Genomic DNA, 27,954 nt, shown 5'->3' with positions numbered 1-27,954 from the left:
CCCATAATTACACTTCAAACCCGGCCCGTCAGCCATGGGGGTTGACGGAGAAAGAGTGAAAAAAACGACGACAACACAAAATGGCCAACGCCACAAAGGATCGGGGTTAAAAATAAAAATAAAAATAAAAAAGATAGAAAGGTATCGAAAAAAGGGTTGATTAAGGGATCGGCAAAGAAAGAAGAAAAAAAGAAAAAAAAAACTTGTGAGGTCAACATGCATAACTCTTTTTGGTCACGACCAACACAAAAAAGTTTTCTGCCCCTCGAATATCCATCATCATCGTCATCGTCGTCATGCCGAGAGAAAGTTGTGAGTGGCGTTTACCTGGAAAATCTGCCCCTGACTCGCCGTTTGCCGTTTTGCCTGCTGCGGTTCTACCTAGAGTGCCGGTGTGTTGCGGGTTAGGGTAGGATAATTATCTATCTATGATACTTTTTATGTGTTGTTGTTGGTGGGGTGGATGCGCAGTGTGTACCATATCAAAACTGTGGAGAACGGTATTTGGACCGTGGAGGCGAAGAGTAAGGAGTTGAGTACGTTACCGTACTTGTGGGTGAGTGAGTGAGGAGGACTACAATGATTTCACACATCTCAACTCTATTTGGGTATTGTATTGCGTGTCTATTGTTACCGGTGTCCGGGTCGGTGGCTGGAAGGGGAGGCAATAGATTAGCAAATCGGCGAAGCCTTTCACTTTCTTCATCACAAGGTCATCATCAGAGGGGCACGGTAATCATCATAATCATCATAATCATCAGCCTCCGCACGCCCACTTGTGTCACGATCTCTACCTCTCTTTTCCTCTTTGCCCTCCCCATCTTGTAACCCTCAAAGTGTTGTTTATGATTGGACTCTACGGCTGGCCCCGTGTATGATGCGACCAGTCAGCTTCCTTCCCCCCTCGTTGCCTCAGAAATAAGAGAAGGAGAGAAGCTCCTGGCGCATAGCAGAAGCAGCTAGATGGTTACAGAAACAGGAGACCCAAATGGCCATTGCCGGTACTATCCTCATCCCGACCGACTTCCCCTACCGGAATTCTTTCACCCACTTAAATACGCCTTAGGGGCTACTTGTGTCTGCCCCCGGGGAGCAGGGAGAAGGAGAGAGAGAGAGAGACAGAGAGAAAGAGAAAGAGTGAAAGAGTGAAAGAGTGAAAGAGTGAATGAAAGAGAGAGGAAGGGATGTTGACTTTTCTCCCTCGACGCGCCACACCGCTGTATTGTACTCAAGTATCCCATCCATCTATTTTGCCATTCTTGGGTGCATGCAAATCTCGCAAAGCTCCATTTGGGAAGAATAAGGAAAGAGGGAGGAAAAAATAAATATCACCCGCTCTCTATTTCCCCCCCCCCACCCCATGCCACTTCGCTGCTTCCCTTAACTCTGCACCAGGGAAGCAAGTTGCGACTTCCCTACCCCACCTTGAAATACTCGATTTGACGAATACTACCACCTCCGTGATATCCTTATTATTGTTTTTTTCCCTGATTCTGCTTGTTGATCAACTATGTTTCGCAACAGGTTCGTGCCCTGACGATCCCAATGTCTAGTCTGTTTATCTCCTGTTCCAAGTCTCCTTATCACCCTTCATTCTGTGGTTCGCGGGATACCAGTACCATTGCGGTATCCGTGCTCTGGTGAGGGGTGGAATGGATGCGCAATGGGGAAGGAAGAAAGGGGTGAAGAAATGAGAAGAGAGTAAGAGATCACGGAGGGATCTGTCATTGTATTGTCTGGTGGATTAGTCTGTTGGTGTTCAGTGTTTTATGGAAGTTTTCGAGGCTGACCGTGGGATTTCTACTTTGCTTGTTGTTTTGATGTTCGCAGGCAGTCATCGCAAAAACCTCCGGATGAGCTTTTCGAACGTTTTCGACAATCATTCCCTGGCGTGCGCGCGGGATCGACGAGCGGGCCAAGCGAGTCGCATTTGCAGACAGCAGGCGGGCTACATGATTCCACCCTAAATCAGCCGAGGCAAGTCCCACGTCACATCCCTGAAGCGCGAGTTGTTCTTGTTTCTCCCCTTCTCTACACTTCACCGGGGGGTGAGGGGAAGTTCTTTTTCCTATCCTCTTTACCAATTGGTCTTTTTGGAGGGAAAAAATCACCCCGCAATCTTCCAAGGGGTACGGGGATGAAGCTTTTGGGTCACTCCGCTGACAATCCTTCCTGTCTGGGTTAACAGATTCGGACATGATCATGAAGATCTCGAACCGACACCGAAAGCACCCTCAGAGCCGTTTCGCTTCACCCCATCGCTGCTGGACCCAACCTCCGCTGCCTTTGCAGCATTCGCGAACCAGCCTCCTGGTCTTTTCACACCAACTCCGGGCGCCTCAAACACCGTGTACAACCCAACCCATAATGACCTCCAAACACCGAATATAGGGATCAATGCAGGGACACCGCTATCGTTGCCGAATACCACGGCGATGGCTCCACCAACCACCAGCGGCGTCGGTCTTCCAGACTACGATCCGCAAGCCATTCAGCCGCATCAATTCCATAACTACCATCCTTTCAGCCAGCCTTTGCAGCCCCATTTTCTGGACCCTACACAGTATGCTAGGACATCACCAGGGCCGGGTAGCCCCATGGACTTGGGGGATGGCGGGGATGAGATCTTGCCGGAGCCTGGGCCCTTGGAAGGACCTGTGATGGGGCCTACCCAGCTACTGGTGCTGGAGGGGAAGCAATACGACCATGAGCTTGGTCCAATTGCGTCATCCGAAAGGTTTGTCTTGCTCTCACCGGCATCGCTCATCGGGACATTATACTTCTTCGCCGTTACCCGTTGCATTGCCATTTCTCGGTTTACGATAGGCTGAGAGCAATCTATCACTAGTGGGATTGTGAGAACAATGTTTGGTGTTTGTTTGCTAACGCCACAATCTATCATAGATTCCGCTTCAATGTTATTTTGAACGCACCCACAGCGATGATAAAGCACCCCGATGAGATTCCGGTCACATATCTTAACAAGGGGCAAGCATATGCAATATCAATCTTGGATACCACTCCGCCCCTTGACACTGGGCCCATGAGGTATCGTACCTATGTTCGAATATCTTTTCATGATGAAACACAACGCTCGAGACCGGCGTCGTGTTGGCAACTATGGAAGGAAGGTCGAGGAACCAATGAAGCTCACCAGCGTGGCGGAAAACTGCAAGCCGTTGAGTATGTTGAAGCGTCTTCACAGCCCGAGGATGACAAGAAGAAAGGGAGGGTCGACATTGAGACAGCATCGTTCGACAGTTTCGCGGTTATATGGTCTCCTCCCCCTTCTGGTTCTCCCGAGGCCTCTGTATCGGTACGGTTCAACTTCCTTTCTACGGACTTTAGCCATTCGAAAGGTGTGAAGGGCATTCCTGTGAGATTGTGTGCCAAGACCGAGGTTTTGTCGTCGGGTTCACCACAATCCCCGCCCGAACAGCCAGAGATCTGCTTCTGTAAGGTTAAGCTTTTCCGGGACCATGGAGCGGAAAGGAAGTTGGCCAATGACATTCTACATGTTAAGAAGACTATTGAGAAACTTAAGCAGCAAGCAAATCAGGTTGAGGGGACGGGCATGAAAGCGTTAGGCAAGAAAGGCAAGAAGGATGAGGATTCGGGAAAGCCCGGAAAGGCACTAAAGCATAAGCGGACGTGGTCAATGTCTTCTGCGAGTTCTGTTGGTGGAGTAAGGGCTCATGAAGAGGATACCAATGCCAAGCTGGCCAGTATGCAGGACATGTTCACTAGCACACGGGCCGTCAGTGTGTTATATCTTCGAGGAAGCGAGATCGACGATCCCGATTTGCACCCGGTTCATCTGCCTGGGGAGGTGCCAGAAATCTCGGAAGATGTGTGGGCCAGAAGAAGATCAAGCGTGGCTACGACGAACACCACCGCATCCTCGTTTGTCTCGCCAACGCCGAGCTCGGCGTCACAGTCCAGCCAGCGTGGTGATGCTTTTAACTCGCTGGAAAGATGTGATTGGGAGAGGGAATTTCAGCCTCTGCCGCCCCCTCAGCAGCAATCGCATCATCCGGGCGTATCTGATGCTCCGGTTCGTGTCAAGCCTGATGCTGGCATGCTCTCTGGCTGGATAGAAGCAATCGGGATTGACTCCTCGTATAATCCGCCCCCAGAGAGGCTTGCCAAACCTGGTCAGTGATATTTCTATCCTCCACACCCTCCAACCCGGGCCAATGATTTCACTGACACAATTTATAGTAATGTCTATATACATCCTCCCAGTGCCGATTGGGTCACCCCCACAGGCAAACCAGTATCACCGAGCGGTTTACCTCCAAACCCGTACCTCATCGTGTCTGGCTACAAGCATTGCCTCCAAATGTGGAATTGATCCCTCAGCTGTGCTTCGGACTGTTCACCTTAACTCCCGTGGCCTGACTATCCTGGTTGATGACGAATTTGTCAGAGAGATGCCGGAAGGTCAGGATATGAAGGTTCAGGCTACCGAGATTCGTGAGGAATCTCCGTTCGCTTCGCCCCCTCAGGAATCCGAAGGCGAGGCTGGGGCAGCGGCAAGAAATGGATGGGAGCTGAGACTCATATATTAACCGCAGAGTCCTTTCTGGCCGAGAATCTCTATTCCGTATCTTCGCTTCAGAGTTTCTTTTCGAGCGTACCCCGTAGGCATGTGGGGGGGTTGGAAAACCGCGTTTCCTTCTAACTTTCATTTTGGGGGTTTCAAACAAAACCGAAAATCGGGACGAGGTGGAGCGTCATAACTGGCTCTTTTGGTCTCCGATCGTATCACTTATTGGGTTGGTTAACATCCAGGCGTCCCCTATTCATTTTTGCATTGTTATCGTCTGTGTCCTATCCTGTGTTTTTTTCCCCCGCTTCTTTTCCTTCAGCTTTTTCAATATTTGGGTTGTCTTGTACACGATGGACGATTTTTTTCTTGGATTTTTCTTCACTTCATTTTCTGTTCGAGCTATCGGGACCAGTAATATCGTCCATCATACCATTATTTTCTTAGTACATGATTATTTTCTTCCTGTTACTACTAGTTTACCTGCTTTTTACTCCTAACAATCCCTCTTTCTTTATAGCCCGCTCTGAGGAAAAAAAAAAACTCGATCTGGGGTTTCCTACACTTTTTTCTGTTATGATACTTGCTATCTTTCTTTTTTCCGGTTAATTTGGGTTTCCGGTAAAATGCTCCATATATCCATTGATGCATTGGCTCTGGTTATATTACCCGGCTTTGGTTCCCCTCCTTTTTTGAAAATGTGGAAAATATTTTGGCTCAAGGGGTTCTTTTCGATGCTTTCGACTTGTTAAGGAGTGAGGGTTTGGTTGTCATTGTGTTTGATATATTATGACCTTTTGACTACCCTCCATTTCTCTTATCCCTTCTCTTATCATTAGCCAAGGCCATGGTTTGGGATACGCGTGTTTGAATTCTTGTGAAGCTTAATCGTGGGATGGCGGTGTGGTATGCCATTTGGAAATTAGGTGAATTGGTTGACAATTCCTGTACTGCTACTTGTAAGTGATCATCATATACCAGGTTTTTGCCCGTTCCAATTTATGGGCGCGTTTTGACGTCGAGGGTATCATAGTGATTATTATGATATCCAACTTGACCCCGTAACGATGGCCTTCTGTGTCCCAGCTGCGATAAGTTAAACCGGCGGTGCCGTGGGGTTTATGTCACAAGTGAGCACTCGTAGTCCTCATGAGAGACCGCGCGAGTCACCGGGGGGGTCCTCGAGCTCTGCCAAGATTTCTTCGTCTCTCGGCTCTTTTCAAAACCTTCCTTCCACCGCACACACAAGCGGCACGCATACACCTCCCTCACCACCCAACCTACCTTTCCAATCCGAAGGAGAGAAAGGAAGCGCTTTTTATCACCCGGACATACGCCAATGAAGCGGATGCGTTGTGCAGGCTTACTCCGGGATCAATTGCTCCCAATTCGACATCCGAGCGCTCGGATGTTCCCGCCCCACCATATACGGAGAACACCCCACTTCACCGCTACGACGACCACCACCACCACCACCAATCCAAGACCACTCTCAACCAGCACGAGAAACCGCAATTCCGCCACCACCACCGCACCAGCACCAGTAGAAACCTCAAACCCCAACCCCCCCGCAACCACCTCCCCCGAACCCCCACAACCCTCGTCGTCGCCTCCTCCTCCTCAAACAGCACCAACAACCCTCCCGCCCTGCCGCTCCCCCACCACCTCTGCAAAGCTAGCAGCGCTACACGCCCGCCTAAGCCTGCACCCAAAATTCCCTGTGCAAACACTAGCGCGCGCGCTCATCCATCCGAGCGCCGACCCGAATCCACTCTTCAACAACCGCTCGCTAACAACGCTGGGCAGCGCGCTGATAAACTACTACGCCACGGAATGGCTACTATGCACCTACCCGCGCCTACCAGCGGAAGTCCTACGAGCAGCTTTGAGCGCATACGTGGGGGCGAAAGCCCTCGCGTCGATGGGCCGCGAGTGGGGTGTCGAGAGCGCCTTCGAGCCAAGGGCAGACGTGGACGCTGGACTGCTGCAATTCAAGCGTCTGCCACCGGGACCGGAAGTGGAGGCGAGCGGGTACAAGTGGTGGCAGGAGAAGGGGGAGAGGTGGACGAATGGCGTGCCCGAGGAGGAGGCTACTGCTTCCTTCGTCACTTCTACCTTCGCTGGCGTTTACCTGCACGAGGGGGTTGGTCCTGTCAAGCAGTTCTTTCGCCAACACGTGCTTAGTCGCAAGTTGGACATTGACAAGCTTTTCAATTTCGTTCAACCCACCAGGGAGTTGTCCAGCCTTTGCTCCAGGGAGGGGTTCGAGCCTCCGATTGCTAGGCACATCAGTGAGACCGGGAGGAGATCCATTGCTCCCGTCTTCGTTGTCGGCGTCTACTCCGGCCTGGAGAAGATCGGGGAGGGGCATGGCGGGAGTATGAATGAGGCTAGGATTAGAGCTGCTGTGAACGCGCTCAAGGGTTGGTACTTGTATTCTCCGGCTCCGCAGGTGGACCTGCCGAGCAAGACCGATGATGACCCGCACGCTCCGTTTAGGCCCGCTGTGATAGATGTTGGGGAGGTTATTGTTTGATTTTGATCTGGCAGAATAGATGGTTTGGTGGTGGGTTTAGTGGGTTTGCGCACGTAACTATGGTCGAGAATCTGTGCGTCAAAGAGAGAGAAAGAGAGAAAAAAGAAAAGGTGCTATTCAAGTGTATACATGATCATTCCCCCATTTTTTTCTTCTGCGTTTTTACATACATATATATATATACTTGTACTGTACATGGGACACCTAGTTGATCGATGAATCGTCAAACTACAGGACGCATGCGATGCAAAAATGAGCAACCATCTGACATCTCTAGTTGCACTGTACTGTACACCACTAGATAAGAACTCCGTTGATGGGGTGAAGAGGGAAGAAAAGGAAGGAGAAAGAAGGAAGAAAGAGGAAGAAAGAGGAAGAGTATCAAATACGTCTGCTTTTGGGAATTACGAAAACAAACCTCCCCCTCTCTATGCTCGACCCGGTTTATTATATGCCACACAGAAACTGTCACACCACCAGTAGGCCCCACGCCTGAGGGCATTACCTTCATTACAACCACCCCACCAACAGCCCAGGGGGCCAGCCATTAGCAGAGTCCCCATACAATGGCCCTCACATAACGAAACCTCCCAATAAAACCTGATAGACAAGAGAAAAAAAGAGTGGATGTATTTTGTGTGCCAGAGAGGTCCTCCCAGTAATGGAGGAATATTATCAACGATAGTCAAAGAATTCCAGATGCATAAGCAGTTTGTAAAACGAAGAATATTCTTGTTGTGAAGCGGGTAAGTCGTAAAGTCGTTACTCATTTATAGAGTATTGAAAACCCGTCGACACACTGGGCATAGCTTCCTGAGACGCCAGCTATGGAACGTCCCCGGGGAGGTATCAATGTATTGCTGCTAATCGCCGTCTTTAGTCCCGAGCTGCCAACTCCTCAAGATAGGCCGAATTACCTTGCGCCACCACCATGTGGATTTCCGAACATCGGCGATCGGCGTCCAAAGCTCGTCAAGATTTCAATCCCCTCGACCTGAGCTCCCGAGCGCACGCAAAATCCAAGTAGGCTCTCCCCCTTTCTTGTATCTAAAGGAAAGTCCGAAACCTCAACCTTTTCCTGGCTCTCGCTGCTCCCCCTACGGCCAAACAGTTGCGTTGATGAATCCTCATACATGAACTCTAATCCTCCTAATGCCGAATTGTGAAATACCCTAATGCTTGTCAATACCCTTCCGGGTGTCACTGTATGCAATATAAGCTGTTGAGGCCTGGATCCCTCAGCCTTTGGTCCCCCAAGAGAGGAGCTCCTGAAAGCTACCCCATAACCATTTGGCAATTGGACCTTTGAACTTTTGACAGTCGAAAAGTCTTCCACAACAGTTTTCCCTTGCCCCGCGGAATATATCTTGAGCTTCAAAGGCACAGTTCTATGACCATCTGGCAGGCTCCACCGGAGGTCATGTTCGAGCAACAGAACCTCCCGCTCCGGCTTATTGGTGAACTCCCGGTGTCCCCGGTAAACGCCATCCGTGTAGATCTCCACTAAAACTATGCCACTTTGAGCTCCAGCAACAATACCGCTCTCGACGGCATAGACCTGCGGGTTATCCGGCAGAGCAGGCGGCACAGGATCTGTTGGAATCCGGAAACAGGGATGGTAGCGAAACCGAAGACAATCGACCCTTTGTGCTCGAGTAACATCATCAGCTTTCAGACACCATGCCGCGAGTAGAAATAACCATACCTGGGCCAATTAGACTCGTTTTTGGGAACACAAAACCTCGAAATACATCAGTGATAATTCACATAGCCGTTGATCTAGAAAATACATACCTCAGCCCGGGGGATTTTGTTCGAAAAGAATACGGCTCCTACGGCCCCAGTCAATTTTCATAAGAAATAGCAGGCTTGTTTCAAATGGGGGGTCAAACCTTCATCAAAAAAGTCCTATTAATATGCTGAAGATCACGGGGCTGGGTCGGTGGCTGGGGACTGATGAAAGCCTCTACCATGTTTTTCATTACAGATGTAGCAATTTCCCTAATTTCTCACTCATAAGCCCGATGCAATGTCGCGACGCGACAAAACATGATACTGGGAACGACCCACCAAGAGCTTCCAGACTCAGAGGAATCGCTATTTTCAATCGCATCACCAGGGCGAGAACAGTCGCTAAACTATAAACTCCGTCAGTTCCGGATAAAACCAATGGGCCCCAGAACAGAGCCATACTGCCGAAACCACTTCTTCCAAGCACGACGGAAGGGCGTATAACGAGCGGCTACCACAGAGTCCCATGCCATTACTGAACGCGGAACGATTCATAAGATCCCCAAATCTCAAATCCCCCTTGGCATCAAGAATTAGTACAGCAACATGACGCTTCGTCACGGGTGCGATTTCTCCAAAATAATCCTCTACCGCCTCGGAGGCAATATCCCAGATCCCTCGAACGTCCCGAGAGGCCTCTCGTCGTTGAATATCTTTGATAAGTAAGCAACGAATACATGGGCCAACAGAGCCAAGAATTATTACCCCCGACCGTTTTCTGAGTACGTAAGATGTGGACCTTTGCAACACTCCTCATCACTCCGTCATCTCTACTAGACAAGGAATCTGCTACCCACTCCTCCTCAAGCCGAAAACACCGTCGGCCTAAGGCCGGTGTTAGAAAGCCAACCACCGAACAAACAAAAGGGGAAAATATCGTTACCCAATCTATGCCTGAACATTTGCTCACCAGTGAAAAGCTGCGCAAGATAACTTTGTACTTATTAGAAAACCGACTAGTTTTACGGGTGATGTGATCTCATACGCTGCCATTCGAAGCTTCTTCTTTGCCATCCGTACATCATTCCCCCCACGTAGTTTTAGATCACCATGACACTCGAACTCTCCCGGAGAATCCTTTGCAAGCAGTATAGCGAGATGAAGTGGTGGGCAAGACGTCAAGGGCAGGAAATTAACAGCCAAGCCGGAACTGGTTGGTGGAATCTTGGAGGCAGAGAAATCAAAGCGAAGTCGGTTCATTCCCGGATCAAGATGCACAAGAACCTTGAAGTGACCGCTTCTAACCGGCCATTGAGTCGCCGGATACCCCTCTAGGTGGTGATGAACAGTAATGGTTCCATCAATTGGGTGCTCAGCCACCCCAACCTCCCCAAACACCAGAATTACACTCTGATGAAACCATTGTCCTTCTTGAGCAGAGATAAGCCGAGGAGCAAAAGGTGATAGGGGCACTGAAGATGATCTGACAACTGGATTGGGAGGACTTCCCTTTTAACAAGTGTTAGTGGTGTTTCCCTGAGTACTTCTCAAACAATTCGGAGTACACACATTTGGATCTGCCTTGCCAGAGCTAGAAGTGTATATTTCGGAAGTTGGCCTCAAGGGACGAGTAGCTGACACAGAGCTACTAGATTTGGATTTGTCGTTCGGAGAGTTCAAGGAAGTTTCAGGGGTTTCGGTGATGGAGGTTGTAGAATCCGTTTTGATAGAAGGCGAGGGCACTCCGGTTTTGCCAAAAAAACTCGTACGAGACTTTCGCAAATTGGGGAGCTTCATTTCGGACGAGAGGCGAGTATGTGCAGATGGAGATTCGGTCTGGGAAGGTATGAACGGTTATTGACTATAAACTATGGGGCAGGCTGGCGAGGCTACCGGTGTGTAATTGGACAAAGCACGCTAATGGTGAGACAGCTAGAGAGTGTGTATGGGGAAATTCAAGAAGCGAGAGGCGTAATTAACACGACAATAGGAAAAACACGCGAGCAGCTGCAAAAGCAGCCAAAAAGAGAGTTCGCAAAGGAGGAAGGAGGAGTAGAACCAGGGACAGGAGGATGGGGCGGGAGCGGGGGCGGGGTAGAGGAGCAGGAGAAGGAGAAGGGTGGGGGAAATGAGGAAGAAAAGCAGGAGGGATGGGGGAGGAATGCACGCATTCATGAGAGGAGGAGGAAGAGGGGAGATAGAATGAGAAAAGAGTAGAAGCATCATAGAAATTGATGAACAAGGGAGCCGGTGGCAATTCCGACTGCTTGGTGAAGATGGCAAACACCGGTACTGAAACCTACAGTGGCATACCGGTAGAGTAGCCAGGAAATCAGAGACAGGGCAGTAAGTGGATACAAATTAAGATACAGTATAGCAATTGTGGATGCTTGTATACCGGAGAGCTAGAGGAACAAGTGGACAAGCACTAGTAAAAAAGCCCCGAGAATGCTAATGGTGATTGGGGGGTCTCCCTATTAGGGAGAGGAACAGAGCTTATGACGGCCCGGTATTTAGGATTTTTTGAAATTGTCCCGTATATACCAGGGAGGGGGTTTACCTTTCATTTCATAGGGGGCGTCCCAGGTGCGCTACCCCTCGGTGATTTACCGGTTTGTATTTGGGGCCCCCCCCCCCCCCCGATCTCAGATGCTCGCTATCCTAATCTCATATCATAACAGCTTAGCCAGTCCCGGGGCTGGGAAGAGAAAAAAGCCAACGTACCCGGGTCGTTGGGGATAGTACTCGTACTCGAGTACGATAGTCTAGCTCAAGGGCGGCGGCGGTGGTGCACCCGTTGGACTACTAGAGTACCATTGGACGACACGGATTAGAGGTTTCAAGGCTCTACTCGAGTACCGTGCTCGAGTACATATGTTATGCATAGGTGAAAACTTCAGAAAGAACCATCATTTATCACCGGTGAGACCTCACGGTGTTGCTACTGCGGTAGCATTGATGTCTTCACCGATGTTAGACCCAGATCATGTTTACGAGGTTGGAGAGGTCCTCTTCATCTGATCTTGATCGCTTCTCTGCCGTCACCGTCCGTAGTCTACTGGTACTGGTACTGCACCCGAGTAAATCCTGTAGACTACCCTACTTCGGCACTGCCATCGAAAAAGCGGCCCAACAAGACGGAAATCTCTCTTTCAATCTGCGAATTAGAGCTTTCCGACTGCCTTGGAGCCTCCAAGCATAACATTCATGTGCAGTACGTCATCTTCCCGCGGCCAATGCTTCTTTGGTCCCCCCCTCCCCTTGCTCTTCATCCTAAAACGGGCTCGTTTAATCGAGAATAGGAAATAAACAAAGCAAAAATAAGGTAAACACAGAAAACTAAATAAATTTGAGCCTCTTTCGTTGGTGTGAAAACACACACCCTCCTGCCCCTTCGGATGCTTCCTTGGCTGTTTGGTCCTTGTGCAGCACTGCACCAGTCTCCCTCTAAAGTGCCATAAGAGAGACAAAAGCTCTCCCTCGCCATATCTACGCCCATCTATCCCTTCTGCCTCTCTTAATTGCGGCACTTCGCTCACCTGGCTTTGTAAGCTCTGCTGACCCTTTGCCTCCACCATACTCCCCGAAAATCAATCGCTGCCCAATCATCGCTCTGGCCCCAAGGGCGTTTTGAGTGTTCTCAGCTCTTCCCGTGGGATCAAACCCCAAAAACCCCGTACAAAAAAGTCCGGTTGGAGAGAAGAAAAAACACAGGGAGAGGGAAAGAGAGAGAGAAGGGGAAAAAAAAGGAGAGGAAAGAAATAATCACCCGGGAGGAGATTTCTACAAGGAAAAGGTAATTCAAAGAGAGACTACCTAGATTAATTCTTTCTTTCACTGTTCCCCCTTCCTTCACCCTTCCAATTCTTTTCTTTGCGTTTTGTGTTTTCGTTCTTGCGGCAAGCAACAGGAGTTCGGTGTCAAACTTAACATCTCTCCATCTGTGTGAATTCCCGCCCCGGTCCCCTTAACAAGGTTTTTCTCCCTTCTACATTCCTCATCACCTATCCAACAGCGGCAGCGTTTGTCACTCTCGTAAACCCATTCTCCTACAATCGCCGCTCCTTTTCAACAATAATTGTATCTATATCTATTTTCTCTTGGCCCGGCTTGGAACATGTCTTCCTTACCAGCACCTAAACCTTGGACTGAGAAACAAACCAAAGAAGTTATTAGAAAAGTCATTCGGCGTGCGGAGGTGTCAAGGGTGATTTCTCCCCCATTTCCCCGCACTCGAGAAATCGGTGTGGTGCCTATTTTGGACTTTGCTAATGCTTCTGGTCTAGATCGCAAGGCTTCTTCAACATCGACTTGCGCTCGCAAACTTCAAGACGAAGAATGGATGGGAAAACTTAACCCTAGATACTATCGAACCTAAGGTCGAAGAAGACCTACGAAGGAAACGTCAGAGAGGGTCACAGGAAAAATCACCGTCACCAGGGACCTCATTTTTCAGCGAAGGGGATCTCGAATGGTTACGGAAAAATAAGGCAAACGTGCAACAAAAACGGCGAGGCAGCCAATCGTCTGGTATCGGCCCCCTTCCGAATTTTCGCAACTCTAGAAAACGTGTACGGACATCCTCATCCGCCGAGTTCCAACAACCATCATCCAAACGTCGCCAGTCATGGAGGGATCAGAACCGCACCGTGCAGTCGTCTCCAGGGTATCGATATGGGACAGGGGAGGGTAAGGATGGCCTCGAACATGGCTTCCACTCAAGTCCCCCTCGCACCCCACCAAGGCGCATAGCCAAACCAGGGAATGCGAACAAACCAGCGGGTGATCGTGGCGCTGATCTCTTGATATATCTTGCAACATCCCCCTCCCCAGCTGGAGTAATGCCAAAAGCAAAGTTCACACCAACCACACCTCCATCAAATTCATCAGCTCTCCCGTCATCTGTTATGGGTACCCCGGGAGCCCCTCAAACCCCACAAACCGGCTTTAACTTTGCTGATTTTGTCAATATCACACCTTCCCCAGCTCAGGGCGCTTGGGGCTCCGTCGGTGCTGGGAGAGGAACTCCTATCGCAAATGCTCGCAAGAGGCTGAATTTCGATCAACTTCATCCCCCCACAGGGTCCCCTTCGGTGCCGGCTGGTAACAGTCGCCATACCGCTGGGTTGGGTATGGAGCTGGGGGGCGAGCTAGTGTCTTAGGAGAGGGAGAGGGCTAGTCATGGTGCTTTTGCGGGGTCTCATTTTTCACGCTGGTGTTTCGGTTCTGCGGTTGCTTCAAAAACCATGTTTCGGATATGGACGGTGGTTTTCGTCTCCACCGTATTCCCTTTCCTTTCCTTCTACCATATTATATAATTTTATGGGGGGAGGGGGGCTCATCCTTCTTATCAATCTTAGTATCCATATATTTTTTATCTATATTTTCCATCCTATTTTCCAACCTTAGCGAACTGTATCTGTATATATATATCGGTATTTTTTTATTTTTTTTCCTTTCCCTCTGATATCAAGTCGTTGAGTTGGGGTAGCTCTGTGACAATTATTCGTCCGAAAGCAGGTGGTGGTGAAATGGTGCACGGACAGATATTACTGTAATGCGACACAAAAAAAGGGAATGTCAGGGATAATTTCGACAAACGCGTCCTTACTCGAGGAAAGAGAGGAACGCGAGATACCGAAGCGGAAACACGAGGTCATTTCTATTTTAGGTGAATTATTGGAGGGCTGTTCTGTAAAGTACTTAACCTGCAGCTGATCCATTCCCGATGACAAGCCAAAAGGCATTCAATGGGGCATGTCTGACACCCTCGAAGAGCATACAGCACGAATCAAGTCCAGAGATCGTAAAATTGTGCGATATGCAACCCTTAGAAGGGACAGGAAGAGAAGGGAAGGAAAGAAGAAGAAAAAAAGTTGGGATGTGTGGATGTGGCGCTGGAGAGTACCTGTACTCGTACAGTACTCGTACCATATAGGCAGGTTAAGTGGGAGGTACTCGAGTACAAGTGGGCCAGCCCCTGTCTGCCCACCGTTGCAGAATTCGGACAACTGTTTCAATCTGTGTCAATAAATCCGACAATTACTGGTACAGCCCCCCTCCCGGAGCAGTCAAGCTGGAAAGTTAATCTCGGATGGTGGAGATGGGGGGGGGGTGAGAGAAGTCTACCAGCATGTCTATTCCTGTGAGGAAGGAGGAGTTATCATGCGTTACCAACGTTCAGATGAAGAGGAAGGAGAAGAAGAAAGGAGAAGAAGAAGGGGGAATGTAGGGATAGGGTGCGGGTACGGGATGATAATATTACGATATTTTTGATTGAACGGTGGTGGGAACACCAACGGGCAACAGCAGTGATCGAGCATGGTACTGTACTGTACTGTCGTAATAATATACAAGTAATAAGACCTATTTCTCGGGAGTAAGCAACAATAACAAAAGGAGGTGGGGGTGTTGACAGCTGGCTGGCTGGGCTAAGGTGTGGCTTGCTCTGTGCTCAAGTACCGGTACCTTAATTTTCGGTTTGCATTTGTCGTGCGGGGTGTACGAGTACCAGTACTACCACCAGGGCTCGAGTGGTACATGTTGTTGCTGTGGGAGCAAGCGAGTGCAAGTACGATACCAGTATCATACTTCTCCAGGCTTTTTGAAGACTGGGAAACAGGGGGAGGGGTTGGGGAAGTGATAATACTTGAACTGGGCGATTGCTCGTTATCGGCGGATCGGAAGGATAGGGTAGTGGGGGGGGGTTGTCCGCATACCGGTACCAGTGTTGATATGAATTCTCATCATGACATTGACCTCGCACGGTACCGGTACTTTGCGATAGGTAGGGTATTCGAGCAGCTGGCCCGCCAGATCAGAAGGAGGAATGAGAGAATCTGATACCGGTAATACAAGTATCATACAGGGATTGGGCACTGGCAGCGGCGTTACACCGCCGCCGCTGTCCGCCTGTGTTTGCCGCGATCCTCTGAGCAGCCAACGGAAGAACACCAACTTGGCCCTCTTCCGCACAGCCACGCCGTAGAACCCATTCGCAATTCGCTCATCCTCTTTTCCCTTTTCTTGCAGTGAGGGAATCATTCGTTGATAGTCATTCCAATCCTCTAAGTTAACCCATTTTCATTTTCTGGATACTGTGCCTTTCTCGCTAAAAAATCCTTCCCAAAAAACCCCTCGCCTCCCATCTGCACCACACATACCCAATCAAAAAATCGGAGAGAGAGAGAAAGAAAGTAAAAAGGGCGGGAAAAAAAGATCGAGGCAAAAGGGAAAAGCTTATCGTCATGAACACCATCGACAAGTTTTTCTATTGCTTGTGAACTCTTCAGGAGTTCCCTCACACTCGTTGCTAAACCCTCAACCGCCTTCGTTACTATTGTCGCGCCTTGTGAGGAATCCATTGCCGGCAATCCTCCTCCCTTCCTCCTATTCCTCCGTGGTTGTCGTTGCACACCAGCCATTCGTTTGCTGCCCGTGTTGTTTCTCGACTCCTGTCCGTTTCGGTGATTCGGATAGGAAAAGGCACCGAGCTGCTGCTGCTACAGCCTACAGTACGAGCACTCGTACTTCCCTTTCCCTTTCTTCGCACTCCCTCTAATCTCTCTTTTCCTCAACCTTCAACCCCCATCCCCCCCTTCCCCACGGTCAAACCCTAGCAAATTCAAAGTCGGTCTTTCTCTGCCTCTCTTAAATCAGATTCTCATATAATATTAATTTTTTTTTCTTTCTCTTTCCTCCCTCAATCCCTTCACACCGGGCAAAGCGAAGTAATCTTTCCTCGGGCCCTACTCCCGCCGCGCGCCCTTGCCCTCATTTGCACCTCCCTTTTCTGCCGTCCCCCTAGTCACACTGGTCAACAACACACTGTTCCTGCATTGAGCTGCCCTCCCACTGCGCAACCGGCATCTCACGAGTGAACGAGTCCTGTCTTTGAAAGGTGTGTAATCATTTATTCTTCCCCTTTTAACTCCGTCCTTCCCTTGACTCCTGTTCCGACGCTGGTGGCTTCTCACCACCACCACCACCAGCACCACTAGCTCCAACAAACATCACGTCCGTCATTGAGTTGTCTCATCCCTTTGACCGTTCTGCTTTGTATACCTTACTGATCCGACCGTGTCCACTCTATCAGCACAGCTTCGCACATTCGTTGCCTGAATATCACACCACCACGGGTGGCCGCTCATCGCCCCTGAGCAACTTTGTTTCAACACCAACCCTAAATCACACGATGAAGCAGATATCTGCGATCTTGTTGACTGCTTTGGCAGGATATGTTCATTTGTCCGCTGCCACAGGTGATGCTATCTACCACGGGTGTTACAACAGCAGTGGCTCCCTCCAGACGAAGGGGGATGATGATTTTCAGTCGCGAGGAAAATGTAGGGAAACTTGCGTTAAGCCGCCGGGCTATTCGGTACAGGCAATGACCAACCGTACATTGTGTTTGTGTGGAAACTTTCTTCCAAACGATGCATACAAGGTGGACGATAGCAAGTGCAAACAAGGATGCCCTGGTTTTGAGCAGGAAACTTGTAAGGGCCTCTTTATACTTTTCTCTCTCTTCTGCTTTTCTTTTCTTTTCTTCCTTTCCCTTTGATTTTAATCTAACAAACCTTCGAATATTTAATCCAACTGACGCGTTATATAGGTGGTACTCGCTTGGGTGACTATTTCTCGGTTTATTTGTCTGGATTGGAGGAGAACCCTGATCAAGATCCTGTTTCGTCCTCGTCATCAAGTTCGCCTACTTCAACAGCAGGAGGTATGTGTCAATTTATATCTATGATGGCGAGCATCCTTGCTAATCCTCGGTCAAGGTGGATCTACCACTTCCCACCCCACAGCTACTCCCACCTCGGATAAGAGCGAATTCCCACCATCCCCACCTCCAGAGCCTAAAAAATCTGTCGACAAAGCTAGCGTTGCTGCTGGGGTAGTTGTGGGTGTGTTGGCGGTGTTGGCGGTTGGGCTGGGACTTTTCTTTTTCATCAGACGGAGAAAGAGACAGCAAGTCGAGGAGGAGTACAAGAGGTCAGTAGCAGCTAGGGAGTTTGCGAAGAAACCTCAACAGGACCACCGACTCGACCCTGTTATGATCCAGAGGAGAGACAGTGTTGGAAGCATTGCGGATAATCAGGACTATTCGAGGAGAATTCTGAAGGTTGGAACCCTACCTATAGGTTTTGCCAATTGCTTTTCTGACGAATTTGTGTACAGGTCACAAACCCAGACGACAGGTAAAAGTTCTTTAACGGCAATGATAATTGGAGTCGTGGTCCTCAAGTCTTGAGAGACACGGAATGGTCTGCTCTTTCCTTTGTACCTTTTCTTTAGTCCCATTGCCTTTTGCTTTATATTCATCTTCTCGGTTGCCTGTCAATATCAATTTCCGCGTTATATAACGTTTTCGAAGGTTGTCATGGGCATCCGCAAACTGGTGGGTATGATCGGAGGCATTCAAATCAATGCGGTTTCCCCTCCTTTTGTTTGGGTGACGGGATTAGGTGTGATTGGGGAGCATTGAGGAGGCCGGAGGTTAAAGGGACAAAGTAGCTGATCGTGCCAAAACTCTTTTATTTACTTTGCTTCTTCCGTTCCATTTTTTCTTTTATTCTCTTAGCATTCTCCTTTCTTTGTATCGTCGGTTTTTCTATGTTCCCCTCTGTCTTTGGTTCCTGCTTCTACTTGATGTCGTTATTTCCTTGTATTACCTTTATTTCTTCTTTCTCATACTAGAGCATCTTCTCATATTGTCCGGACGGATCGGCCGGTCGGCGATTTGGTCGGTTTGGCACTAGACTTGCAAGGCGAAGTTAGGACAGTATCGGAGGAAGTAGAATAAGACGGGGGAGGATCCTGGGTGGAAGTTGGGAGGGGTATCGTAATCGGGAAATTTTTTCTTTCTTTCTTATTTCTCACATCACTCTCCAGCATTGCCAAAAAATTAACATTTGTACATTTTCACTTTTGGGGATCCTTCATTCTCTCTCTCTTCCACACTCTCTATGTGTCTCCTTGTGTGTGTGTGTCCGTTTCTTTTTTTTTCATACCTTCGTGTTAATACTGGAACCTCGCCGCTGGTAGATGAGGGACTGATACCTTGGTTTTTCTTTTTTTTTCTTTTTTTACATTGGACCTTGATGTGTGAAGGAAGGGAGGACTAAAAGGGGAGGTGTGGGGATGTGGAGGCGAGGAGATGAAGGGGACGAAGGGAAAGAATCGCTCTATCATATTAACTCGTATAATATTATGCCATGCACGTACCGTACCGTAGCCTCTATTTATTTATTCAGTAAAGGTCTATGGCAACGGTGCCGTGAAACAAGTTAAAAAAAACAAGGTACCAGTACTCCACTCAGTCAGCACCTAATTATGTTATGAAAGAATGACTTACTATGATGCCAAAGAAAAAGAACTCGTTAAGGGGCCAGTTGTTTCGACCTTCGGAGGGTAAAAGACTTTGTAGCAATCCTACTCCTTGGGAGAGTTAGTACTTCAACAGGTAATGATCTTGTACTTTTCTTTGTCTACTTGTAATAGTTCTTAGACCAATGTCTACATCACAATCTGTTGTAATATCTATCTGAGTATAGTCTTAGTCCTGTATTCACTGATGCTAAAACCTCCTTGTTACATAGCATCATGGGAGATATTTGTAAGTATCATACAAAATCAAGGATTTTAAACAATTATACCACTTTTCAAACAACTCCTATTGCTTTAAAAAAACTACTACAAGATTTTCCTTAAGTTGATCTATAAGATAGTAGTTTTTTCGACTTTATATTTGATGTTGATAAGGAGATATAATGATTTGAAAACAAGGGAAATTCTGGTGCACCTTTTGGACTGCACGAACCATAACTTGGAAGAATTTTGATATACTAGGAGTAGTACAGTACACCAGTGCAAGTGAAAAGAGAAAAGAAATGCAACCGATATCCCCAAACTTCCACCAAACTCCTCCAAGCCCCCTCGCCACAGAATGCAAACCCAACACCCCCTACACACCTATCCACTAGGTAATCAAGATCAGCCTTAAATCTTATTTTAAGATAAAGTCATAAAATCTTGACTTACAAGATTGATGTAGAAAGACGGCCTTATGCCGTAGCACCCTAAATGTTAGTAGCCCAATCTTTGAAATCTGACACAGAAAAGATGATATCGCCATCCCAGGTATCTTGGACGGACTGGCGGAGGAATACGGTACTCTCTCACTGAATAGAGCTCGGCTACCGTGGCGGTGATATTTGAGTGAAGTGCAGTTGCGTGGATAGACTGAGCTGACCATCCTGCCAACCCTACCAAGAACTCCCTTGGATCATAAATCCCCCCAACCGGCTGCACCACCTAAAGGGCTAAAGCAAGGAAAGGAAAAAGAAAAAAAAAAAGAGAACACAGACGGGATTTCCTGGGCGGAAGGCGTGCGAATACTGTACCGGCATTAGAAACGAAATAGCACTGGCAATGGGGTGGAGTGGGGAAGGGGACAAACGGAACATCATCGCCTACCATGCCCCACAAAATTAGCACGTTTTGGTGGGAAAGAAAAAGAGACCCCAGGATTACAAGTATAAAACTATTTGGGAGTCCCTCCTCATGACCTTCCAACTCACCACAACTCGAATCTTCATCATCTCAGCTCTGCTTGTTATATCAGTTGTACTAGCCCCAAGAATTTACGAACCCCTGCGCCCCGCGTTTAACGACATAATATCCTCATACCTCGACGACTGTACGGCAACCCGCACAGAAACCCCCCGCGCTACAATGTTTGGAAAGAAGACGGTTGCTTACTTTGTCAACTGGGTTCGTGATATTCAATTACCATTACCATTACCTTGATGCAATGAACTTCATTGTTGATTCACCCGGTCTCACAAACAGGGCATTTACGGCCGCAACTACCAACCCCAAGACATCCCAGCTTCTCATTTGACCCACATCTTGTGTAAGTTTGCGAATAATACATCCTACCGAGAGCTGCTGCAACATGGCGTAGCTAAGCACGGAACGGATAGGCTAATGCTACACCAGACTCCTTTGCCAATGTCCGCCCTGAATCTGGTGAAGTGTAAGCCCTCTCCCCCTCCTCCAGCACCCTACACGCCAAACACTCCAATCTAACCAAACACTCCCGCAGCTACTTGAGCGACCCGTACTCCGATCTTGGTAGGCACTCAATAAACCGGCCACATCCATCCAGATAGAAGGCTAACAATCAAGCAGAAAAGCACTACCCCACCGACTCCTGGAACGACGTTGGCACAAACGTCTACGGCTGCGTCAAGCAGCTCTTCCTTCTGAAGAAGTGCAACCGCAAGCTCAAGACCCTCCTCTCCATCGGAGGGTGGACATACTCCGCCAACTTTGCGCCGGCAGCAGCTACGGCTGCTGGCAGGTGTACATTCGCCAGGACTGCCGTTCAACTCGTCAGGGACCTGGGATTTGATGGTATCGATATTGATTGGTATGCCCTTTCGTCTGATGTTTTCTATGGGGCATTGACTAATTGGGTTGATAGGGAATACCCTGCTGGTACGATACGATTAGAGTATCTTGAGAGTAGCGGGGTTAAAGCTGATATTTCGATATTCTAGATGCCACCCAGGCTCAGAATTTTGTTTCTCTATTGGCAGAGTGCCGTACACAACTCGACGCTTACGGGAACCAGTATGCGCCAGGCCAGAAGTTGCTTTTGACTATTGCTGCTCCTTGCGGCGGTAAGTACCCCCCCCACCCTCCCCCCCGGCCCCCGGACTAACTACGATACCTTCACAGCAACCCACTACACCAAACTCCTAATCAGCCAAATGAACCAATACCTCGACTTCTGGAACTTAATGGCCTACGACTTCGCTGGGAGCTGGGATTCCACAGCTGGCCACCAAGCAAACCTCTACCACTCAGCCTCCAACCCAGAAAGCACGCCCTTCAGTGCCAATGACGCCGTGAACGCCTACATCGCCGGCGGCGTCCCGTGCAACAAGATAGTCTTGGGCATGCCCCTCTACGGCCGCTCCTTCCAGGCCACCACGGGGCCCGGAGCCTCCTTCACCGGCATCGGCAACGGGAGCTGGGAGAATGGCGTGTGGGATTATAAGGCCCTGCCGAAAGCCGGCGCGGCCGAGTGCGCTGACAACAGTACCGTTGCCTCGTGGAGTTATGACTCTGCCGCCCGGGAGATGATTTCTTACGACACACCCACCATTGCGCAGACCAAGAGCTCATATATCCTGGAGAAGGGCTTGGGCGGTGGCATGTGGTGGGAGTTAAGCTCTGATAAGCCGATTGGGGACCCGCGGTCTTTGATCAAGACTACCGTGGACCGGTTCGGTGGTACGGGGTCGTTGGAGACTACCAACAACATTCTTACGTACCCCGGGAGTAAGTATGATAACATGAGGAACCAGTTCAGAAGCGAATAGGCGTCGGAGGTCCTCCACGGCCTCCTTCCCTATCCAATGGACTGACGAGATCGGGATTTTTTTATTTTTTTATTTTTTTAACATGTATTCATTGTTAAGGCACAAGAACTCGCATGCAGCGTGAGCTATGGCGTAAACAAAACCTCACTGACGAGACCGGGTATCTATCAGCATAATATAACATCATTTCCCCTGTTACGGTTTATTGGGGTACCCATACGAGTTGGGGTATTCGATCTGGAATGCGATATCATTGCTCGGGTTCACGGTCGCTTTCTGACGCGGATAGGGTATGGGTACGACTTATGGTTTATGGCTCATAGTATATCACTCGTTTATATCCGAAATCAAGCAGTCGGAAGTAAATTTACTGTATGACTTCGGTGTGATGGAAAGTGCAAATTTGTCCGACCACCTGCCATACTACCTAGGGCATCAGGATCTAGGAAATGACAAGACCAATTGATATATATAGACGCCGCCGACTGTTGCAAGTAGGGCAGTCACAGACGCATCTACACCCAAAGAAGTTAAACAAGGAACACTCTCTCTCCTTCTCTTCGATCTCCGGCTTCTTGTGCGTGACCACCGACATCAATGTTAATTCGAGGTAATATACCACTCGGAAGAGCAAGTGTTCCGAAAGTGAATAATCAGATGAAAGCCCAAAACAGTTTATCGGTGCTGCCACTTCGTCCCAACCAATGCCTACACGTTATGAGACAGCGTGAATTCTTGTTACATAGGAAAATAGGGAAAATGGCAAAGTGAAAAGTAAAAAAGTGTCAAAAAAAGGGATCTGGCGTGACGTGAGAGAACCAAATATTAAGTAAAAAGAAAAAAGCACCAAGTTAGGCGCAAAATCTAAGTGGGCTTAGGATACTCGCAGGAGATGCGGAGATTGGTCATCGTGACGCCAGATTCAGTTCTAATAATTCCCGGTCCCTCAGCGGTGAGCTGGCTACCAGGATCTGCAGCGGAAGAACTGACCTCTGTCCTAATGGGCTGATTCTCAGAAATAGGGTAAGGATGGTGGTGGTGGCCGTGCTCTGGATGTCCCATGACGGGGTCAATGCCATAGCTGGCTGTAGGCTTTCGGGAGGGAGTCTTTCTCGAGTGAGTCGGCGAGGTGGTGGCGGCGGGGGCGGCATGCTTATTTTCAGAGGCCGCGAGTACGTGCGCCCAATCGATGTTCGCGAGTTGTTGCGAAGGTGAGCCCATCCCAGTATCCGGCTGGCCGGTTACGGGGTCGTACCCGTAGCTCGCGGTAGGCTTGCGGGATGGAGGACCCCTGTGGGCTGAAGTGCCACTATATCTCCGGTCGCGGGGCTCATGCTCACGGGAATAGTCATGCTTGGCGGACATACGTCTCTCCACCGCGGGGGATACTTCGGCTCCAACTGGAAGGAAATCTTCCTCATCATCATCCAGGGTCGAATGGACGGGGTGCTTTCGTTTCACTAGTGAGCAAAAATTTCGGGCAATGGAGAAAAGAAGATGGTCTCTCACCTTTTCGTCATATGACCAAGTGGAGGAATGACTGCCACTTCGCGGTCTCACGGAATCTTTCTCTCCCAGCGTAGAATGGTGATTAGGGGCCACCTCTGCCGGGAGGGTAGAGGTCGGAGCAGACATCAAGTGATAATGCCTAGCGGTGATTGACGTCGGTGGAGTTTGGGTAGAAGAGGACGATGGTAAGGAAAAAAAGATGCAACTAGGGTATTAAAGGATAGACGTCGGCGTGTAGAAAGGGTCTGAAAGAAGAGGGATAATGCAGGGAAAGGGGAAGGAAGGAAGGAAGGAGGATTGGAAGAGTAACCGTGGGGGAGGGGGGAGAAGTATGGGCAATCCAGGATCTAAGCTGCAGCTAGCAACGGGATCAAATGTGTGTGGGGGGGGGGGGGGAGGTGTCGTGAGACCAAGAGGGGTGGGGAAAGACAGGGAGAAAAAGACCCCTGGATGATCCCGCAACCGGTATCACTGTACTCGAGTAAACGTAAATAGGGAATGGATGTACGAGTACAAGTACAGTACTTTCTTCCTTTTCCCCTTTATTCTGAATTTTTGGCTTTTCACTACTAGTATGGAAGCAAATGGCGATTTTCTGCTCGAGTGCTGGCAGACCAGGTAGATGGTAGGAAGGCTCTGCTACTCGAGTACAGTACCGGTAAATTACCGTATTCCACAGGTATGGTCCCGCTGCCTTAGGATAGCCGGTATAAACGGTCCTTCCACAGAGGGTAGCATAGATACTCCCCAAGAGGGGTACAAGTATCATATTATCAAATTGAATTTGAGTGCCACTCATAATGCAAGTACCGTACTCTGTCATACAAGTATGATGTGGAGTGCACAAGTACGGTAGGGTACCGTAATACCGGTAGACTATGATACCAGTATCATAAAAGAAAAGGGCAAATAAAGCGGTTGCACCCTCAGCGAGATTCTTTCCTTTAGGGGCAACTTTCTCACAGCAATTAGCAGTTTATTAGTAAGGAATCTCGCTGTGGGTGCAATCTCGCTGAGGGTGCAACTACTTTAAGGGACAAGAGTGAAAAGGTGTGTGTGTGGCCCAGCAAGCATTCTCGCCCTCTACCGGTACGTCACTTTGGCCAGGCTTTCATGGCCCGTGCCCCGACAACTCCTCAGCCGGATATGGAAGTCGGGTCACCTTTGTGACTTTTTGTCGTCTGGCCTGTTGTCGTGGAGACCATGGGAAAATGCTGCATCTACCGGCTCATCACATGCCCCCGAAAACATCATGGGTTATCAAAACATGCTTTATGATAGACCACCGGTACCCTTCATCCTATTTCATCATCACCGCCATCATCATCACCTTCACTTATTACTGGTAGACTATACGCCAATTAACCCTTTTAAACACCACCCTGATGCCTCGATGAAGCGATCCCCCCTAATCTCCATCCAAGACCCTCTCACATCCCGCTTTGTCTAAAATTCCCTCAGTGCCATGTTTGAGTAAATTTACCCTCCGCCCAATCGATGGCCATCCGTTCCATTGCTCGTGCCGTACCGGTATGATACATGAAGAAACAGGATATATTAATTGCCGTAGAGGATAAGGATACAGTACAGTAGAGAGAGAGGCACTTGTAGTCTAAACATAATATCGGCACTGTACGAGTACTCCCGACCCTCTCCTTCCTGTCGGATGAACTTTGACACTACTCTGACACTACTCGAGTAGGTGGACCAAAAGCACAAATGCTTAATGCTCACCACGAGCTTGGTACTCGAGTATTATATACCGGTACGGTACCCTACTCTCTATGCCCTGACGGTGGAGCCAAACAGGTACCAGTATAGACCACCGTACTCGAGTGTCATATTCATACACAGTGTCATATTATGAGCATGTGGAATTTACAGCCCTAACCCGTGAAAGGTGAGCCCATTGAAGACACATCCATCACTTTTGGCATTCTGGATTCAGAAGTTTGTCAGCGGCGAAACAATTCACTGGTGAGAAGCCATGGCATGATTGGGGGGCAAGAGTCGGGATATGTGTGATATGATACATACTGTATTATGATACTTGGTGGTTGTAGAGCCCCACTTCCTGCTGTCGCGCCGTAATATGATACCGGTACAGTACTGTGCCTGACGAAAAACCTAACCGCAGATGTAAGACTGATAAAAGATTGGACAGTGTTTCCTTTCTCATTCCCTTGCACGAGTTAGAGACTGCCGTAGGTATTCCTGACTTTATTGCCGTACATTTTCCACCCCTTGGTGCACGTCACAGTTTCGACGACGTCGTTGACCAACTCTCCCTCTGCCCTGCCCTTGCAACTCTTGGCATAGGCATGATCCCAGCCTCCGCTTCCAGATTTCCCAGGAAAAACGCTACCGCAACTTCAAGTCTTCAACACCACCACCCCTCTCCGAAGCCCAAGCTTCTACATCCTTTAACAACCCTTTCTTCGTTCTAGTCCCCCCCCTCTCTATCTTCCCTATCAAACTCAGACCTTATCTTGAATCTTTTTTTCCTACCGGAAGATCTCCTGGTTTTTGTATACCCACTTGAGATACGGAGTTTGAACTTTTTATCTCCCATTAGCACACTCTAAAAAAGGGACACGAACAATGTCACGAAGAAACGGAACGGCCGCCGCCAATGAGCAGAAGCCATTGGTTTCACCAGGTATATTCTTCTCCAGCTCGACGTTTGCCTACAGGTCGTGCTCGAGCCTCCGTTGCATGGTTTGATATGGTTCGAATCTGACTAACAATGCTTTACCCTTCACAGAGGATCAAGCAAAGGTATCTGCGCTCGCTGACGATGACCGACATTTCTCCATGATCAGGTACGGGATGCCAAATTCGATGGGGTGTCTGGCTTCCCGAAACTAACAGACCCGCTATAGGGCGCTCCATATGGCCGATCTCATCACTGAGCTCAACGGTCCGTTCAAAGCCTGTAGAGCGAGTACAATCGAACCATGAGCTGATGTGCAATGCCCTACAGGTTTCTGCGGAGCGATGAGTATCTTTTCATCACTGCGATACTGTCTTGGTAGCCCTGACGACCTCACCCAACTTTGGCTCGCCATGACTTTCATGCCATTCGGACTCTTCTTTGACTTTATGGATGGGAAGGTGGCTCGCTGGAGGAAGAAGAGCTCCTTGATGGGACAGGAGCTTGATTCCCTCGCAGATTTGGTTCATGCCCCCCCCCCCGACTTGTACCGTATCGCAAATTGGCTAACGGGCGCCCAGATCTCCTTTGGCATGGCCCCGGCTTCTTGTGCCTTCGCTCTCGGCTTTCGTACGTTCCTGGATACCATCATCCTCACGCTTTTCGTTCTCTGCGGCCTCTCGCGTCTCGCGCGCTTCAACGTGACGGTTCAATCTCTCCCCAAAGACGCTACGGGAAAGTCCAAGTACTTTGAGGGCACACCGATCCCTACTACCCTCTCCATCGTCATGGCTATGGCATACTGGGCGCACAAGGGATGGTACTTGGGCAACTTGCCTCTTGGCACTGCCGGAGCCGGGTTGTTGGAGTTCCACCCTGCAGTCTTGATTTTTGCCGCCAGCGGTTGCGCAATGGTCTCCAAGTCGATACACATCCCTAAACTTTGAGTAGACGTTCACCATGTACGAATGCTCTTGCTATGATTTTTGTCGACTTTCTTTTCTTATGCCCTTGACCGAAAAAGAAAGTGAAAGATACGAAAGGAAGGGACGACGAATCGTTACAAGCATAACGGGTGTTTTTTTTTTTTTTTTTCGTGGGGTGTCTGTCTTTGTGGTTTTGCCTCTTTTATTTCTTTATTTAAAATATATCTCGTGGAGCAAACAAGCAAGTAAGGAGAACTTGATAGACGAACGAACGAACGAACGAACGAACTAGTAAACTGTTACTTGAAGACGGTGTATTTAACTTGTTAGCTACCGTATAGCATTCTATGTATGATACCACTAACAATACACTCACCCCACATCGACCCATTGGCTCTCCAATCGCCAACTACCAGTTCAATTGCCTCAACTAGCACAACCAATTGGAAACAAAGGACAATCAGGACGTCTTGACCCATTCGTGATCTTCACTCTCCCTTCACGCATGTGCATAGAAATTATCAAGCCTCTCCCTTACGCGCGCGGATTTTCTTCGGGTCTTGTATGGCGACGATCGCTGCGTTCACGGCAATTCTCCAGGACCGTTTTATTTTTGTCACAAGTTTGATATTGTATTTTCAATCTTCTGAGCC

The 27,954-nt window shown here is 48.9% G+C and overlaps 8 protein-coding genes; 6 read left to right on the top strand and 2 right to left on the bottom strand.

Moving 5' to 3' along the window:
• Positions 1–1,166: 1,166 nt before the first annotated feature.
• GSTUM_00006234001 (uncharacterized protein) lies at positions 1,167–5,474 on the top strand. XM_002838419.2 has 4 exons: positions 1,167–1,524; positions 1,831–2,737; positions 2,905–4,154; positions 4,222–5,474. The coding sequence occupies exons 2-4, from the start codon at positions 2,598–2,600 to the stop codon at positions 4,569–4,571; spliced, it is 1,740 nt and encodes a 579-aa protein (XP_002838465.1). The 5' UTR covers positions 1,167–1,524; positions 1,831–2,597; the 3' UTR covers positions 4,572–5,474.
• A 414-nt stretch (positions 5,475–5,888) lies between these two features.
• On the top strand, positions 5,889–7,085 carry GSTUM_00006233001 (mitochondrial 54S ribosomal protein YmL3; the record flags this gene model as incomplete). Its single annotated transcript, XM_002838418.1, has 1 exon — positions 5,889–7,085. The coding sequence occupies one exon, from the start codon at positions 5,889–5,891 to the stop codon at positions 7,083–7,085; it is 1,197 nt and encodes a 398-aa protein (XP_002838464.1).
• A 766-nt stretch (positions 7,086–7,851) lies between these two features.
• GSTUM_00006232001 (uncharacterized protein) lies at positions 7,852–10,076 on the bottom strand (the record flags this gene model as incomplete). The annotated part of the gene is made up of 9 exons (XM_002838417.1): positions 7,852–7,945; positions 8,003–8,728; positions 8,791–8,826; positions 8,880–8,917; positions 8,978–9,086; positions 9,156–9,223; positions 9,279–9,529; positions 9,564–9,701; positions 9,818–10,076. 9 exons carry the CDS (start codon positions 10,074–10,076, stop codon positions 7,852–7,854), a joined length of 1,719 nt encoding a protein of 572 aa, XP_002838463.1.
• A 2,857-nt stretch (positions 10,077–12,933) lies between these two features.
• Positions 12,934–13,978, top strand: GSTUM_00006231001 (uncharacterized protein; the record flags this gene model as incomplete). The annotated part of the gene is made up of 2 exons (XM_002838416.1): positions 12,934–13,023; positions 13,103–13,978. The coding sequence occupies 2 exons, from the start codon at positions 12,934–12,936 to the stop codon at positions 13,976–13,978; spliced, it is 966 nt and encodes a 321-aa protein (XP_002838462.1).
• Positions 13,979–16,257: 2,279 nt separating this feature from the next.
• GSTUM_00006230001 (uncharacterized protein) lies at positions 16,258–18,508 on the top strand. XM_002838415.2 has 6 exons: positions 16,258–16,716; positions 16,912–17,196; positions 17,263–17,314; positions 17,431–17,544; positions 17,600–17,943; positions 18,000–18,508. Exons 2-6 carry the CDS (start codon positions 17,011–17,013, stop codon positions 18,021–18,023), a joined length of 720 nt encoding a protein of 239 aa, XP_002838461.1. The 5' UTR covers positions 16,258–16,716; positions 16,912–17,010; the 3' UTR covers positions 18,024–18,508.
• A 1,649-nt stretch (positions 18,509–20,157) lies between these two features.
• GSTUM_00006229001 (uncharacterized protein) lies at positions 20,158–22,213 on the top strand (the record flags this gene model as incomplete). XM_002838414.2 has 8 exons in its annotated part: positions 20,158–20,594; positions 20,673–20,736; positions 20,823–20,859; positions 20,929–20,957; positions 21,015–21,070; positions 21,135–21,267; positions 21,386–21,508; positions 21,567–22,213. Exons 1-8 carry the CDS (start codon positions 20,556–20,558, stop codon positions 22,211–22,213), a joined length of 1,128 nt encoding a protein of 375 aa, XP_002838460.1. The 5' UTR covers positions 20,158–20,555.
• Positions 22,214–22,603: 390 nt separating this feature from the next.
• On the bottom strand, positions 22,604–23,997 carry GSTUM_00006228001 (uncharacterized protein). XM_002838413.2 has 3 exons: positions 23,723–23,997; positions 23,204–23,662; positions 22,604–23,141 (listed from the first exon to the last, which is right to left on the bottom strand). The coding sequence occupies exons 1-3, from the start codon at positions 23,846–23,848 to the stop codon at positions 23,136–23,138; spliced, it is 591 nt and encodes a 196-aa protein (XP_002838459.1). The 5' UTR covers positions 23,849–23,997; the 3' UTR covers positions 22,604–23,135.
• Positions 23,998–26,165: 2,168 nt separating this feature from the next.
• Positions 26,166–27,540, top strand: GSTUM_00006227001 (uncharacterized protein). XM_002838412.2 has 5 exons: positions 26,166–26,381; positions 26,487–26,544; positions 26,605–26,642; positions 26,706–26,899; positions 26,957–27,540. Exons 1-5 carry the CDS (start codon positions 26,324–26,326, stop codon positions 27,320–27,322), a joined length of 714 nt encoding a protein of 237 aa, XP_002838458.1. The 5' UTR covers positions 26,166–26,323; the 3' UTR covers positions 27,323–27,540.
• The last annotated feature ends 414 nt before the right edge of the window (positions 27,541–27,954 follow it).

Source organism: Tuber melanosporum (assembly GCF_000151645.1).
Source record: "Tuber melanosporum whole genome shotgun sequence assembly, scaffold_25, strain Mel28".
Lineage (NCBI taxonomy): Eukaryota > Fungi > Ascomycota > Pezizomycetes > Pezizales > Tuberaceae > Tuber > Tuber melanosporum.
The sequence above is the reverse complement of the archived record's forward strand: the minus strand, read 5'-3'. Positions and strand labels throughout refer to the sequence as shown.

Excerpts from the sequence above, each read along its gene's own strand:
- GSTUM_00006230001 (XM_002838415.2), top strand. The coding sequence starts at position 17,011 with ATGAAGCAGATATCTGCGATCTTGTTGACTGCTTTGGCAGGATATGTT. Across the intron at positions 17,197-17,262 it reads TTAAGCCGCCGGGCTATTCG|GTGGACGATAGCAAGTGCAA; the intron begins GTACAGGCAATG and ends GATGCATACAAG. Across the intron at positions 17,315-17,430 it reads TGGTTTTGAGCAGGAAACTT|GTGGTACTCGCTTGGGTGAC; the intron begins GTAAGGGCCTCT and ends CGCGTTATATAG.
- GSTUM_00006228001 (XM_002838413.2), bottom strand. The coding sequence starts at position 23,848 with ATGTCTGCTCCGACCTCTACCCTCCCGGCAGAGGTGGCCCCTAATCAC. Across the intron at positions 23,663-23,722 it reads CTTGGTCATATGACGAAAAG|CACCCCGTCCATTCGACCCT; the intron begins GTGAGAGACCAT and ends GTGAAACGAAAG.
- GSTUM_00006234001 (XM_002838419.2), top strand. The coding sequence starts at position 2,598 with ATGGACTTGGGGGATGGCGGGGATGAGATCTTGCCGGAGCCTGGGCCC. Across the intron at positions 2,738-2,904 it reads CCAATTGCGTCATCCGAAAG|ATTCCGCTTCAATGTTATTT; the intron begins GTTTGTCTTGCT and ends AATCTATCATAG. Across the intron at positions 4,155-4,221 it reads AGAGAGGCTTGCCAAACCTG|TAATGTCTATATACATCCTC; the intron begins GTCAGTGATATT and ends CACAATTTATAG.
- GSTUM_00006227001 (XM_002838412.2), top strand. The coding sequence starts at position 26,324 with ATGTCACGAAGAAACGGAACGGCCGCCGCCAATGAGCAGAAGCCATTG. Across the intron at positions 26,643-26,705 it reads TCTCATCACTGAGCTCAACG|GTTTCTGCGGAGCGATGAGT; the intron begins GTCCGTTCAAAG and ends AATGCCCTACAG. Across the intron at positions 26,900-26,956 it reads TTGATTCCCTCGCAGATTTG|ATCTCCTTTGGCATGGCCCC; the intron begins GTTCATGCCCCC and ends ACGGGCGCCCAG.